The 17,068-nt window shown below is 38.2% G+C and overlaps 1 protein-coding gene across 10 annotated transcripts in view; it reads right to left on the reverse strand.

The window, feature by feature from the left end:
• Positions 1-17,068, reverse strand: part of LOC147572807 (ankyrin repeat domain-containing protein 26-like) — a 626,452-nt gene that overhangs the window by 574,733 nt on the left and 34,651 nt on the right. For 9 of the 10 annotated variants that reach the window (XR_015245799.1, XR_015245800.1, XR_015245801.1 and 6 more), the window contains exons 8-10: positions 15,575-15,704; positions 15,203-15,264; positions 9,312-9,478 (exon numbers count right to left, since the gene is read on the reverse strand). Coding sequence is in view for 5 of the 10 variants with exons in the window: in XM_086693296.1 (XP_086549422.1) it covers positions 9,312-9,478; positions 15,203-15,264; positions 15,575-15,704 (359 nt within the window). In the remaining 5 variants the exon portion in view is untranslated. The remainder of the gene's footprint in view (positions 1-9,311; positions 9,479-15,202; positions 15,265-15,574; positions 15,705-17,068) is intronic. The other variant, XR_015245802.1, reaches the window with a different exon arrangement.

Below are 17,068 nucleotides of genomic sequence, written 5' to 3' on the forward strand. Positions count from 1 at the left end.
GTAAAAAACGGAAAGCTTTTACTCTAAGTTCAAGAACAAGGCAAAGTTGCCCACTTGACTACTCCTATTCAACAGGATAGAGGAAGTCCTAGCCAAAGCAGTCAGGCAAGAAAAGGAAATAAAGGCACCCAAATCAGAAAAGAAGAAATAAAACTGTCTTTGTTTGCAGATGATATGTTATTATATATAGAAAATCCTGAAGATACCACCAAAAAGCTGTTTGTTCCAAGGATGAAGGATACAAAATCAACATAAAGATGCAGGGGTGCCTTGGTGGCTCAGTCAGTTAAGCTTCTGACTTCGGCTAAGTTCATGATCTCGTGGTTTGTGGTTCAAGCCCCCTATTGGGCTCTGTGCTGACAGTTCAGAGCCTGGAGCCTGCTTTGGATTCTCTCTCTCTCTCTCTCTCTGTCTCTGTCTCTCTACCCCTCCCCTGTTCACACTCTGTCTCTTTAGCCTCTACTACAAAGCTGTGATCATCAAGACAGTATGGTATTGGCACAAAAACAGACACACAGACCGATGGAATAGAATAGAAACCCCAGAGGTGAACCCACAAATGTATGGCCAACTAAACATTGACAAAGCAGGAAAGAGTATCCCATGAGAAAAAAAGACAGTCTCTTTCTTCTGGGAGAACTGGACAGCAACATGCAGAAGAATGAATCTAGACGACTTTTCTTACACCATACACACAAATAAACTCAAAATGGATGAAGGACCTGACTGTGAGACAGGAAACCATCAAAACTCTTGAGGAGAAAGCAGGAAAAAAACCTCTTTGACCTCCGCCGCAGCAATTTCTTACTTGACATATCCCCAAAGGCAAGGGAATGGAAAGCAAAAATAAACTATTGGGACCTCGTCAAGATAAAAATCTTCTGCACTGCAAAGGAATCAATCCACAAAACCGAAAGGCAACCGACAGAATGGGAGAAGATATTTGCAAATGACATATCACATAAAGGAAGGGCTAATATCCAGAACCTGTAAAGAACTCACCAAACCCCACACCCACAAAACAAATAATCCAGGGAAGAAATGGGCAGAAGACATGAATAGACACTTTTCCAAAGAAGACATCCAGATGGACAACAGACACATGGAAAGATGCTCAACGTCACTCCTCATCAGGGAAATACTAATCTAAACCACACTGAGATATGACCTCACGCTGGTCAGAGTGGCTAAAATGAACAAATCAGGAGACTACAGATGCTGGCCAGGATGTGGAGAAACAGGAACCCTCTTGCACTGTTGGTGGGAATGCAAACTGGTGCAGCCACTCTGGAAAACAGCGTAGAGCTTCCTAAAATAATTAAAAATAGAACAACCCTAGGACCCAGCAATAGCACTGCTGGGAATTTACCCAAGGGATACAGGAGTGCTGATGCTTAGGGGCACATGTACCCCAATGTATACAGTAGCACTTTCAGCAATCGCCAAATTATGGAAAGAGCCTAAATGTCCATCACCCAACGAATGGAGAAAGAAGATGTGGTTTATATATACAGTGGAATACTACTTGGCAATGAGAAAGAGTGAAATCTGGCCATTTTCAACAACGTGGATGGAACTGGAGGGTATTATGCAAAGTGAAATAAGTCAGGCAGAGAAAGACAGATACCATATGATTTCACCTATATGTGGATCCTGAGAAACTCGACAGGAGACCATGGGTGGGGGGTCGGGGAAAAAAAGTTACAGAGAGGGAGGGAGGCAAACAATAAGAGACTCGTAAACACTGATAATAAACTAAGGGTTGATAGGAGGTGGGGGAGAGGGGAAAGTGGGTGATAGGCATTGAGAAGGGCACCTGTTGGGATGAGCACTGGGTGTTGTATGGAAACCAATTTGACAATAGATTATATTTAGTAAAAAAAAATTACAAAATCAGCATCAAGAGATCAGTTGCATTTCTAAACAATAACAATGAAATAGCTGACAAAGAAATATAAGGAAAAAAAATCCCCTTCCCCAAAGCATCAAAAAGAACAAAATACTTTGGAATAAATTTAATCAAGGATTTCTGAAAGATAGGTACAGTAAAAACTACAAGACATTGGTAAAAGAAACAGCAGAGACACAAACAAATGGGAAGATACCCCGTTGTTTATGGATTCAAAAAATTAGCATCATTAAATATCCACATTACCTGAAACCACCCACAGAGTCAATGCAATCCTTGTCAAAATTCCAATGACCTTTTTCACAGAAATAGGAAAAGCATTCCTCAAATGTGTAAGGAACAAGAAAGACCCCAAATAGCCAAAACAATCCTAAGAAAGAAGAACAAAGCTGGAAGCATCACACTTGCTGGTGTCACACTATTACAAAGTTATGGTAACAAAAACCATATGAAGTTGCGCAAAAACAAGCACAAAGATGAATGAAACAGAATCAAGAACCCAGAAATAAACCCATGCATAAAGTCAACTAAAAACCCATGCATAAAGTCTCTTTGTTGAGAGACCCAAGAATACTCAAAAGAGAAAAGGTAATCTCTTCAATACATGAAGGTGAGAAAACTGGATATTAACATGCAAAAGAATAAAACTGTGCCTCTACCTTACACCACTCACAAAAGTCAACCCAAACGCAAATAAAGACTCCTATATAAAATCTTAAATCATAAAACTCCTAGAAGAAAACAGAGGATAAAAGCTCCTTGACATAGATCTTACAAATGATTTAGGATAGGACATCCAAAGTACAAGCAATAAAAGCAAAAACAACCAATGCAATCAGCAATGTTTCTGCACAGCAAAAGAAACAAGCAACATGACGGAAAGGCAACCTATGGAAAGGATGAAGACATTTGCAAGCTACAAATATGAAAAACGTCAATATCTAAAATGTGTGAGGAATTCGTACAATTCAACAGCTAAAAGCAAATATAATTAAAAACTGGGCAAGGCACCTTAAAAGACGTCTCTCCTCAAAACATATTCAAATAGCCAAGGGTACACAAGAAGGTGCTCGATATCACTATTCATCAGGGAAATGCAAGTCAAAACTGCAGTATATAGATATCACTTTGACCTATTAAAATGGCTATTGTCAAAAAGACAAGAGATATCGTTGGCAAGGATGTACAGGAAAGGAATTCCTTGTACTCCTGTAGGACTGTAAATTGGGACAGCCACTACGTAAAACAGTATGGTGGCTCCTCAACAAACTAAAAATAGAACCTCCATATGAGCCAATAATCCCATTTCTGGGTATATGTCTTAAAGACATGACATCCTTACCTTGGAGAGATATCTGCAGCCCTATGTTTATTGCAGCATTATTTACAATAGTCAAGAAACATGGGGCGCCTGGGCGGCTCAGTCGGTTAAGTGGCCGACTTCGGCCCAGGTCATGATCTCGCGGTCCGTGAGTTCAAGCCCCGCGTCGGGTTCTGTGCTGACAGCTCAGAGCCTGGAGCCTGTTTCAGATTCTGTGTCTCCCTCTCTCTGACCCTCCCCCGTTCATGCTTTGTCTCTCTCTGTCTCAAAAATAAATAAACGCTAAAAAAAAAATTAAAAAAATAGTCAAGAAACAACCTGAGCATCCATCAGTGGATCCATGGATTAAAAAATATGGTATACAGTTACAATGGAATATTTTCAGCCACAAACAAGAAGGAAATCCTGCCAGTTGTGACAACATGAGTGAAACTTGAGGGCTTTATCCTTAGTGAAAAGAAGTCAGACACAGGAAGACAAACACTGTATGATCTGACTTATATGTGGAATTAAAAAAAAATTGCACGAAAAACAGAACAGACTGGTGGTTTCCAGGGTTAGGAGGCTGTGAGAAATGGGTAGATATTGGTCAAAGGGTACAAACTACCTGTCACAAGATTAATTAATTCTGGGTATTTAATGTGCAGGATGGTGATTACAGTGAACAATACTGTATCATATCATTTGAAAGTTGCTACAAGACTAGATCATCACAAACAAGAAATGATATTTATGTGAGATGATGGAACTATTAACACTATTGTGGTAATCATTTGACAATATAAAAGTGTATCAAATTAATACAGGTACACCTTACAGTTACACAGATGTATGTTACTTATATCTCATAAATCTGGAAAAACTTCAAAAATTCAAAAGTACTCATATGTTATTATCTATCGCTCAGAAATAACAATCATCTGATTAGTTATGCTTTTGTTTAAAAAAAAATGGTTTGCGGCGCCTGGATGGCTCAGTACGTTAAGTGTATGACTTTGGCTCGGTTTGTGATCTAAGGGTTTGTGGCTTCGAGCCCCACATCAGGCTGTGTGCTGACATCCCAGAGTCTGGAGCCTGCTTCGGAATCTTTGCCTCCCCTTCTCTCTGCCCGTCCCCAACTCTCACTTTGTCTCTCTCCAAATGAATAAACATTTTAAAAAATTTTTAAAAATGATTTGGTAACTTTTGCATACTTTTCGCCTAATATCTAATCCTGATAGGAAAAAAATGGGGGATTCACCAAAAAGAAAATTATAATTCTGTTTTCATGGACTAAATGCATGCAACAGAATATTATTACCATACAGCTACGTACATTTCCAAAAATAATGAAATTTCCCACAGATTATTTAGGACTTAAACATGAGCCCCGAAGAGCACCAAAAACAAAAACAAAACGAACAATTGTGGTTTTTTTCAAAAAACTGTTATACAGATAACTTTTTTCATGGAAATAACATCCAAGAAAAGAAGAATCTTTGTGAAAGCAATTATCACCTCTCGACCCAAACTTCAAAAATGAATCTGTAATTATAGTATTTGAAATAGCTTTCATTTTGAACCCAGTCAATAGAAGCAACTTTTAAGTAGAAAACATCTGGTGAAAGCCACCTCCAACTTAGAAAAAACAAAACAAAACCAAACCAAAAGAAACCCTAACACGTAGCCATGGTAACAAGAAGCCAGCAGAATCAGTTTTAAATGTGTTAATCAATGCCCACCAGCCCTACTCACCAACCAATCCATTTCAGCTCCTTCCTTCTGAAAGACAGCGAATATAAAGGACAACAATGACTCCAATACACATGCTTCAGCGTGCCAACCAATCCACAACAGTCTCACCCAAATAAGCATGGTGCTTCAGATGATGAAAAACCATTTAATTTTCTGAAAGTCCCCTAATTTTTAAACTCCACTCTTCCCCAAACCCTGTATAAGAATAGCAGACTGCTCTGTTAAAAAAGACTATACCTAACCAGCATAGCTCGCTCTTATTTGGAAGTGATCAATTCCAACTTCATCTTTTTATTTCAGATATTGAGGGCTCATAATCTTTGGCAAGAATTTTTAAAGTCCTATAATAATTTGCCACCATATTTTAGTTTCCTTAATAATTATAAAGGAAGTTTGCTATTTCTTTGATACATTTCACCATAATTAAAACTAACATAAATACAACTAAAAGAGCAAGTAGGAAGTAAACACAATATTGGGCCCCCCAAAATCCAAAAACTGTATATAACTGACAGGTTCAGTTGTCAGAATGAACCCACGCCAAAGTTGGTCAAGGTGGGGGCTAGTATTATGTTAAAAACTATACACACAAGTTAAACTCCGTTCACTCAATAAACATTATTGAATAAGTACTATATAGACTAGAACATTTTCTAGGCACTGAGGACATGGCAATGAACAGATAACAATCCTACTCATGAGTGAAGTAAACATACAATAACAATAAGCTACACAGGCAAAATATACAGTATTAGAGGAGAAAAACTAAAGCAGAGAAATCACATTTTGATGTGTTACAGGGAAAAGGGTAGTTGAAGTACTAGTCAGGATGGCCAAGAAAGGCCTTGCTGAGAAAGTGACTTTTAAGCAAAAACCTGAAAGGAGAAACAAACAAAAAAGGAAAAAGCAAGCCATGAGGTATCTGAGGGAAAGCATTCCAGATAGAGTGAACAGCAAGGACAGAAGTATGTCCGAAGTACTTAAAGAGTAGTGAGAAATCAGTATGGCTGGACAGAATGAAAGGGGTAGAAAAGAGTTCAAATCAGAGAGAGAGAAGGAGACACCTGATCATGTCCAGGCCTTGTCGGCATTAGGAAGAGTTTTGGCATGTACTCTGAGCGAAATGGGAGGCAATTAGGCTTGGAGCAGAGGAAGGACACAATCCGACTTACGTTTTACTAGATCCAATGTGTTTAGAATTAACGGAAACAGAGGAAAAACAAAAGAAGAAACAAACAAACAAGAAGACCATTTAGTTACCTATTACACCAATATAAAAAACAGATGATAGTCTATTGGTCATGGAAGATGTGTTTGGATTCTCGATATATTTGAAGGAAGACATGACAAGATTTGCTGACAGATGAGATGTGATGTGTATGAAAAAGAAAAAGAAAAGAGAAAGAAAAAGTGAAAGAAAAAAGAAAAAAAAAGACAGGAGTCAAAGATGACACCAAGTTTTTTAGCAGAGCAACACGTAGAACTGTTATTAACTCAATTAGGAAAGACATGAAAGGCAAATATTAAGAAAGAATATCAGGAGCTCAATTTGGGACATGTTAAGTTTGCAATAGCTATCCAGAAAGAGATATCAAGTAGGCAGTTTGATATGCGGGCCTGGAATTATGGAGAGAGATCCGGGCTGGAGATGTAAACTTGAGGATCATTAGAATATACAAGATAGTAAAAGTCAAGAGAAGGAAAATCAAAGGCAAATTCCTGGAAGACATCAATGGGTTAAAAGGTGGTGGACGAGAAGAAACAAGTAAATCAGGCTGAGGTGTACAGACTAGAAAGGCAGCGGGAAAATCAGGTGAGTGAGTGATAGCCTACAAGCAACATGGAGACAGAATTTTGGAGGAGAGAGTTTTCCATTGGGTCAAATATCGCTGAAAGGTTAAGTAAAATGAGATGTATGAAATTGTTTAGATTTATTAAAGTGAAAATCGGTGGTAACCTTGAAAAAACAATTCTGGAGGAGTGAGAGGGAAAATTGCTACAATGAATTCAAGAGTGGATGGGAGGGAGGGAAATCAGGATCAGAGAGTGAAGAAGGCTGTTGACAGATTTCATAGCTAAGTGGAATGGTCATGGTTGATCTAATTTTCTATTATTGCTGTAGTTTTCAATTGTTACATACTGATTAGGTAGTATTTTTGTAATATTTGGAAGTCTTAAAAATTGCATATATGTAACACTAGGTTTTGTTTTTTGTTTTTTTTTTTGTTTTTGTTTTTTTTTTTGCTTTTTTAAAATGCCAGACCAAGGTACAAAATAACTCACAAAATTGTACACTGAGAAGACTCCTTAAATTTTTTCTAGATATATATAAGCTGATTACGATTTTTCTCATGCTTAGAAAGACCACAGAAAAACGAAGTTTCAAGGGCAGTATTTCGTGCTTGATAAAAATTATTAAACTCTAAGGGCACCTGGGTGGCCCAGTCCACAAAGCATCCAACTCTCGATTTCAGCTCAGGACATGATCTCTAGGTTCTGTAGCTTCGAGCTCTGCACTGACAGCATGGAGCCTCCTTGGGATTCTCTCTCTCCCTCTCTCTTTGCTCCTCCCCCACTCATGTGTGCATGCTCTCTCTCTCTCTCTCTCTCAAAATAAACAAACATTTTTAAAACGTCACCCAACTCTAGGATATTTTATACTATCCAAAGTAATGAGTCATATTAAAATTTTATGTACAGAAGTAAAAGGAGTTGGGAATGCAGAAAATTGTCCTACTTTGTAAACTGAATTGTCACAAATTGTATAGCATGAAGGCACTGTTGAAAAATTTGGTGTGGTTCATGTTGAAATATATTCTCTAAAAAGGCAGGATAATGGCATGCAAGCAAGGTACCTTTATGAAAACGATTCATTGCATTACCAGCATCTTGGTTTATAGCACAGGGGCCATGAAATGTTTATATAGAATATGAGACATGTTGCCACGTGAATCCTCTTGGCAATAATCAGATTAAGTTGAGGGTCCAACATTGGAGCACTCATGCACTGGGAAACAAAACCAAAAATCTAATAACTAGCAATTTTGTTGGTAGACTGCCAGTGTAGCAGGGAACTTCCGTTTGCAATTCAGGAGATATTCAAAGTATTCTAACAAAATGTGCATAAGACATGACGTCAAACCAAACCAAATGCTTTAAATATACTTTGTTAAACCATCAGTACACATAGACCTAAATTCATTTTTTAAAATGGTCACATACTCCATTACTTTATAGAAGTGAAACGTTACTTCCTTATTAATGAATGGATATTTAGCCTATCTCTGGGGCCCCTAGGTGGCTCAGTCTGGTGAGCATCTGACTGTTGATGTTGGCTCAGGTCATGATCTTGTGGTCGTGAGATCGAGCCCTGTGTTGGCCTCTGCACTGTTAACGTGGAGTCTGCTTGGGATTCTCTCTCTCTCCCTCTCTGTCTCTGCTCCCCCTCAATGCTTGGGCTCCCGAGTGTGCACATTCTCTGTCTGTCTCTCAAAATAAGTCAATAAACATTTAGACTATCTCCTTCACATATATCCTTCACATATACATGTGACTATATCCTTCACATATACAATATCCTTCACATATACATGTAACATATATATATATGTAACCTTAATATATCTGTCCTATTTTGTATATGTATAATATATAATAAATGCCCTTATAGTGTATGTGTGTGTGTGTGTGTGTGTGTGTGTGTGTGTGTTTGCACGTGCAGGCACACGCGCTTGCTTATAGAAGTCACGTATTTCAGAAGGACCCAGTCCTGGCAATGAAACCATTGGAATAAAGAGATGGCCTACCTGAAATATTTTTCTCACGTTATATTATTTATTTTTGACAGTGACAGAGACAGAGCACAAGCAGGGGAGGGGCAGAGAAAGAGGGAGACACAGAATCTGAAGCAGGCTCCAGGCTCTGAGCTGTTAGCACAGAGCCTGACACAAGGCTCAAGATCGTGAGTGCAAGATCATGACCTGAGCCGAAGTTGGATGCTTACCCAACTGTGCCACCCAGGTGTCCCGACATATTTGAAATTTTGAAATACACTGCTAAATCACCTTTCAGAAAGGAGTTACGAATTTCATCTAACCACAGTGTCTAAGAATGTCATTTTCCTCACATTTCCTAACTTTGGCTATTTTATTTAATAAAATATTTATCACTATGACTGCAAAAAATGGTATCTCATTGGTATTTACATTTTTCTCATTAGCACATAGGATGAAATATCTCCACGAAAAATACAAAATTTGTTCATCATGAAGATTAGCTCAAACTAGAAAAGATTGTTGCATAGGAAAATAACAATTACCTACTATTTAAATATTGCTATAGGCTTACCTATCAGAATCTTTATTTTCTGTAATAGGCAATTGATGGCTATCAGTTTTTCCATTCTGTCTTTGTGGAATTAATCCAGCAGCCGCAGCATCATGTATGTTTTCTGATACTTCCATGTCACTTCCTCTGTGCTTCTTTTTTTCTTCAACCTTTAATGGAACTTGATACTAAAGGTAATTGTTACTTTAGTCAATAAAAAGAAGTTTTTTTTCATTAACTTTATCAGTTGACACTTAGTTTGTCATAAATTCAATGGAGGAAAATATTTTGTGTTTACTTTATCATTACAAGTAATAGTAATTTTTATAAACTCTCCTTCATTTCTGTTGGAATTAAAAAAAGCAGAAGTTACCAAAATTTCTAAAAGGGCTTTCTTAATTTTGTACTCTGATTCATATCCACACTTTGCTACTGAGAATTCCCCACCCACCCCACCCCATCTGACCAAGAGATACAAAGAAATGAAAAGACAAGAGACAAAATGTGTCCTTTTCTTTCCTTACCACCTGGGTTTTACACAACAGCCAGATTTAAAACATGTGACATGGAGGTGCTCCTGTAACAAAACCAGGAAGCTTTCCTCTTTCTGCACGGAGCTATTCTTTCCCTGACTGCCTTTTACAATTCTTTTTCTTTTGGATCCTAAGGTTCTCAAAAAAAGTGACAGTGTCCCCTAAAATTTATGAACCAAAGTTTGCCACGACACAAAAGGAACAAAGTGAAACAGACGTTAGGGTGGCATTCTGGGAAATTAGTAATGCTCTCCGAATCTCACATTCAATAACCATAAAACTTTATAGGGAGAGGATATAAAAGTAATGATCACCTTTAATCCCATTTACTACTGATAATGCGAGTAAAACTCAAAAAGGTTAAATGATTTGTACCAAGTTCCTAAAGTGGCATTCCCTAGCATTTTATGGCACCAAAAGAGACGATACAATTCTTGAATGTTGAATCAGAGAAATTACCACAAATTCATTAAATTAGTCAGATGCATGAAAAGTGTGACTTTCGCACAGTAAATTAATACCTTGATTTGGGACGAGGAGATTAGCTACTTATTCTTTTAAAGGAGGCTATCTCTAGATTTTGTCTATTTCTAAAGTCCACACATCTCAAAACTCAGTTTTCTCCCTTGGAGTTAAATACTGAAGGTTTGCTGAAGGTTTATGCTACCTACATGGTAAAAATCATACAGGCCAAGAGGTATCATACTTTATTGAACATAAAGTGAAGGTTTGACTCAACAGAAACATCTGAGAATGAGATTAAAAAATGTGAAAAAAGGGGTGATAATACAAATAGCTGTTATTAAGCCTATCTCAAAGGGGTCATGTTGAAATTCTAAGTTCCAAGATTGTGAATAAAGCACACAAGACTGCCTATTTTTGTGGGGGAATCAGCTTAGGAATTCCCTGAGCCTGAACTGATGGGTTAACCAGGCATAGAAAATTACAAAGCCATAGGATGCTCACACCCAAGTTTGGGTAAACAATATTAGGTATCTAGGTACAGAGAGGGAGGGGCAAAGGCTCCAAGACCAAGGTGTGAGAGGTAAACAAGATTAGATATTCAGGAGGACACACTCCCCAATTGAGTACTATGGCAGAAAGCTGCTTTCACAGGAAGGAAGGACCAAATGAGGTAAACAGGTAAATAGGGCTATAGGCTGTAGGCTGCAGGGTGAAGATGCCCAGAGGGGAGCTAATTAGCAAAAGAAAGGTGCCTTGTGGATCCTGAGGTAGCATCTTTCTTCTCCCCTAGACTAGCTAAGATAAACAGAGAAGCTGCCTCAGGTCAGCTGTTAACAACCATCTGCCAGGCGCCAGGATTTTGTTTTACATTGACCCTAACCCCTAACACCCTATATCTTGAAATCCCCTTTCCCTCATGCCCATGAGTTCATGTTCACAGATTGATTGTCTCTTTGTGCACGTCCATCACCATGTTTGGAAGCCTTCTGATCCTATTAAAAACAGAACAAGGACCCTTAATCCGGGCTCCTGTGTTCTCCGGGACATTAGCTGTCTCTCCCATTGTAATCCTGCATCCCGCTGTCTTGCTAGACAAGCAAGAAACCTAGACCCAGAGTCTACAGACACATACTGAAGCAATACATAGATTGCTTTAGCTGGGAACATGTGTTTATATTCCTTCTCTTAGTTATTGCTTCTTTCTCATTTTATTGTTTATGGAAATGCAATTTATATTTAAGCCAATATATTAAAAAAAAAAACACAACCTGGAGATTATTATGGTTTTTAAGCAGTTTCTTTATGGTTATTCTGGTTCATGAGGTCACATGGTACTTATATAGCTAAGTTAGTTTCCCAGTTCATATACTACTTGGAAGACTGACACTGAAACTTTAAGGAAAACAAATCACAAGAATGTTTCCCTGAACTCCTTTTTGTTAGATAGCAGAAATAATCTATTTCCAGACACAATTACTTATTTAGACAATTCCATTGTATGCACACTCTTGTTCTTTTGAGTGGAGACTCAGAATGGATCAGATAATTGCTAACGAGAAAAAACAAGAGTAAAAGCAAGGCGGACCTCCTTCTCTTTTGGAGGTTGAACTTTCTCTCTTTCCAAAGACAGGAACTCTACTTGTGACATGCCTATCTCATTCTTAAACCTTTGCATATCTTGATGTAATTCTTCACTTAGATGTACTTCAGATGCTGGAAAACTAGATGCGGAAGAAGAACTCACAATTTCTAATTCAGAATCAATACTTTTATAGTTATGAGTACTGTCATTATCTGCATATAATGGCTTCTGGAAAAAAGTCTTGTACTGGTTTTGTTTTCTCGTGTTTGTGACAGCAGAAATATCATGCTTTTTTGTTGGAACCATGTGTTTCATCACATCGCAGCATGCAAGCCACAAATCAAAAGAGCTCTATGAGTCACTAGACTGAGGTCTAATTTACAATCGGTGGTCGTGCTCGCTTCGGCAGCACATATACAATCGGTGGTATTTTGGTCCATATTTTTTGCCATTTGGATGTCAAACTCTCTTGGCCTTCTTTCACTTTAAATGTAACTAGTGGGTTCTTTGCTTTTTTATTTTCTATATCATTTTAAAAATCCTCATTGTTGTTAAAAAGATGCTCAATGTCTGGTTTGTTCTCATTTTCATAGTCTGATTTACTTTCTTTCTTTCTTTAATTTGAAATTTATTGTCAAATTGGTTTCCATACAACACCCAGTGTTCATCCCAACAGGTGCCCTCCTCAATGCCCATCACCCAGCATCCCCTCCCTCCCATCCCCCATCAATCCTCAATTTATTCTCAGTTTGTAAGAGTCTCTTATGGTTTGGCTCTCTCCCTCTCGAAGGTTTTTTTTTGTTTGTTTTTTTTTTCATTTCGCCTCCCCCATGGTCTTCTGTTAAGTTTCTCAGGATCCACAAAAGAGTGAAATCATATGGTATCTGTCTTTCTCTGGATTACTTATTTCACTTAGCATCGCACTCTCCTGTTCCATCCACGTTGCTACAAAAGGCCATATTTCATTCTTTCTCATGGCCAAGTAGCATTCCATTGTGTATATAAAGCACAATTTCTTTATCCATTCGTCGGGTGATGGGCATTTAGACTCTTGCCATAAATTTGGCGATTGTTGAAAGTGCTGCTATAAACATTGGGGTACAATTGCCCCTACGCATCAACACTCCTGTATCCCTTGGGTAAATTCCTAGCAGTGCTATTGCTGGGTCATAGGGTAGATCTATTTTTCATTTTTTGAGGAACCTCCACACTGTTTTCCAGAGTGGCTGCACCAGTTTGCATTCCCACCAAGAGTGCAAGAGGGTTCTTGTTTCTCCACATCCTCCCCAGCATCCATAGTCTCCTGGTTTGGTCACGTAGCCACTCTTGACTGGTGTGATGTGGTATCTCAGTGTGGTTTTGATTTATATGTCCTGGATGGTTTGCTTTCATTTAAAGAAAGCTTAGAAGATGACTGGCAAGCATATTCTGGGGACCCAGGTATGAATGAGAGAGAATGACATTTTCAAGACTAGGCTCTTTTTGTTCAGGAAATGCCTGAAATACTACCGAGACAGACACTCCAAATGCATCTTCTTCCTCACAGTCAAGCACAGTATTTGTCCAATTCGAAGGTATTTCCTTTCAGTTGGTTCCTCCTTAGAGTGAACCCATGGTGGTTCTTCTTCAAGATGAGTAGGAATGCTGTATTGTTAACAAATTTCACCAAACTTCAGCTTTCACTCACTGGTGATGAGTTTTAAGCTATTTTTCTAGTCTAATTTGCCTTATTTGATCCACATTTCCTCAAAGTTTTGCATAGAAGCATGTCTTAAATATAGAGATATATCATGCTCCCTATCACATTCCTTATTCATTGATGGTCCTTGAGTAATTTTTTGCAGTTGCAAAAATGGGTGGTTAATTTCCTTGTTTTGATTTTCACATGTCTTTTCGGGCAGGATACATGTTTGTAAAAACACCTTGTCCTTAAGTAATCAAGTACGGACAAAGAAAAATGAGAAAATAATTACAATTGTACTGTTAACTTTCTTCATCTATGTTTAGCTGTTCCCAAGTCACTGGATTGTAACCTCCTGCAAGAAGTGAAAACTAACTTGCCTTAGCCTAAGACAGAAGAAAAATATGAACTCATAAACTTAAGCTTGTCAGTTTTTGGAACTAAACAATTCATTAGATGTTAAATTGACCAAAAAATAAGTTAGATGATTTCTAATGTTATAAACCTTAAAAACTATTTAGCTTACCATCCCTTATAACGAGCACTAAAGTGCATTTGAGCACTGTTTAAGGATTAATAACTAGGGAATGCGAAATCTTTAAATTATTAGCAGCCAAATCAATTAATATCAAAGAGAAAAAAATATGCTTGCAGTGTGAATCGGCTTAAGATTCTCTCTCTCACCCTGCCCTCACCTACCCACGTACTCTGTACTCACTCTCTCTCTCAAAAGAAAGAATTAATAGAAAAAGAAACCATAAGGAACAGAAAATACATTTACAGAATGGTACTCTATTTATTGAAAAATATCTGTGTGTAAGTGGACTCCCACAGTACAAACCCACCTGGTTCAAGGGTCAACTGTATACCTATATGATGTCTCCCCTAAGAGATTACCAGAACTTAACATAGTGCCGAGTTAGAAAATCAAAAACCCATTCCTAATTTCCCATTCTTTTCTGGACCCTATGACCATTTTATTGGCATTCAGACATCTTCACATTTCAAACAAATATTCTTGGGGGGCCTGGGTGACTTAGTCGATTAAGCGCCCAACTTTGGCTCAGCTCATGTTCTCACAGTTCATGAGTTCAAATCCTGCATTGGGCTCCTTGCTCTCAGTGCAGAGCCTGCTTCGGATCTTCTGTCCCCCCACCCCACTCTCAACAATAAACAAACATTCACCAAAGTATCCTCAATATTTAGTAAGTCACTAAAAGCCACTGTGATCATTTTGTCTTCTGTTTCTATAGCACCCTTTACAGGTTACAAAACGTTGCCACATTTGTTCATTATGCATAACCAAGAGGTGGGTATTGGTGCCATTTTTAGGAACGAGGTCATTGACCTTGAGGCAAGTTTTTCCGAGATCCCACAGCTAGGAAGTGACGGAACCAAGATGCTAGCATGTCTTTGATTTCAAATACAGCGCTTGTAGCATTATGCAGCAGCTGCCTGGGCCTGAGAGATCAGGACTTTTTTACCTCCTTCCCTAGTTGTCACCTTAGAATAGGTCATCATTACTTTACTTATATTACTACAAGTATGACTGCGATGTTATTTTAATCATTCAAAAGGCAAAGTCAACGCATCTCTTGGATGTTTTAACATCACTCCATGCCTATACTTAAAAATAAGAAGAAGACAGTACCTCAGGAAGAGAAGGTGATTCTACATCTCCCTCTTCTCCTAATTTTAATGCTGACATGATATCTAGAGAATAGGGTCACAGATAAATTAATGAAAACATGTGTTACTATGAATTTTAAACACATACACAAGTCTATCTCCATTCATGAATATTTCAATAAGATAAAAGCAATAGCAGAAAAGATGTTCAGGGGGTTCACGATTTTCCGGAAGTAAAAGGGGGTAGTACTTGGGATACTTCTAAAGAAAGATAGCAACAGAAAAACACCTTCACGAAAAAAGGATAATATATTTGGATCTACATACTTCCAGAGTTTTTTTCATACTAGCATTTAATCATAGGAAAACAACTCACAGAGATTCACTAGCTTACCACCTCTGTAATTTTTATGCACTCCACCAGCAGAAATCAAACTGTCATTAACTGCTTGCTCTGGTGTCACATTTTCAATAATACCAACACCATCTTCCTTTGCTTCCATTGCTGACTTTGAAGTTCCTTCCTAGAAAAGCAGCACAAAACAAAAACCCAACTTCAGAAAAATATCACATTGATTCATTTGGTCACGCACTCACCCACTCAAAAAGACAAGCACATACTGTATCTGTCAAGTCATAGCCACGATCTGGGGAAGAGCTGGAAATAGAAATAAAAGACAGAGTCTGTTCTATATGCTAGTAGCAGTAGAGATGCATGAAAACAGGTAAGGACAGAAAAATAACGTCCACTAGTTCTGCAAGGGAAGTGAATAACGTACAGTGAATGCACAAAGGAGAAAACACTTACATTTGGGAAGCTCAGCAAACGCTGGGAAGATAGGGCTGTATCTTAAAAGACAGACAAAGTGCACAGGGAGGGTGTGAAGGGCATTCTATAATGGCAAAAGAATCAAGTATGAAATAATATAGTAAGTGACAACACCTATGCAATATGGCAAAACTGGAACAGAGTTCTTGGGAATGGGATAGATAGAGAGATATTACTAGAACATCAGGACGAAACCAAAAAAAAAGAAAAAAGAGCAGTGTTATGCTAGCATGTGAATTTTCACCTTCAGGTAATGGGGATCCATTGAATAAGCAGAGGAGTGACATCGTCACAAGTATATTTTAGAAAGGTCACTCTGGCAGCAATGTAGGATGAACGTAAAGGAAGCAAAACCAGAAGAGTACTGCAAAATTATAGTTGAGCAAGTGAATTACAGGAATAACATATGAAAAATGGTAAGCAGGTACAAAATATCGAATGTGGTGAGTGAGTGGATGCGGTGATTTCAGGGAAGTTCGGAGTCCAGGACGTTTCCTGTTCCAGGGCTGCTATTTATTAGGCTAGGGAACACAAATGACAGAGCAGATTAAAAAGAGTCAGGGAAGAGGAAAGGAAATGGGTCAGAAACAATGTGTTTAAACTAAGGCATATTAAATTAAAAGTACCCAGGGGACTTCCAAAGAAAATGTTAGGGCCGCCTGAAGGCCTCATTCAGTTAGCAACTGACTCTTGATTTTGGCTCAGGTCATGATCTCGCAGTTCATGGGTTCAAGCCCCACATCTGGTTTTGCGCTGACAGTGCAGGGTCTGCTTGGGATTTTCTCTCTCTCTCCCTCTGTCTCTTTTCCCCTCCCCACTTAAGCTCTCTCTGTCTCTCTCTACAATTAATAAATGAATAAACTTTAAAAAAAGGAAAAAAAAAGAAAATTCAGATCAATACATTTCCTGTAAGAAGAGCCCATCTTAAATATCTATAAAACAACTAAACTGATATAATAATGCAAACCTACACAGAAGTGTAAAATTGTGAAAAGGAAAATAAAAGGAGGCGGGAGGAGGAAAGATGGCAGAGGAGAGTTATCAGAATTTCCCTTGACC

The sequence above is a fragment of the Puma concolor genome, chromosome E4 (assembly GCF_028749965.1).
Source record: "Puma concolor isolate L17-30 chromosome E4, mPumCon1.1.hap2, whole genome shotgun sequence".
Classification (NCBI taxonomy): domain Eukaryota; kingdom Metazoa; phylum Chordata; class Mammalia; order Carnivora; family Felidae; genus Puma; species Puma concolor.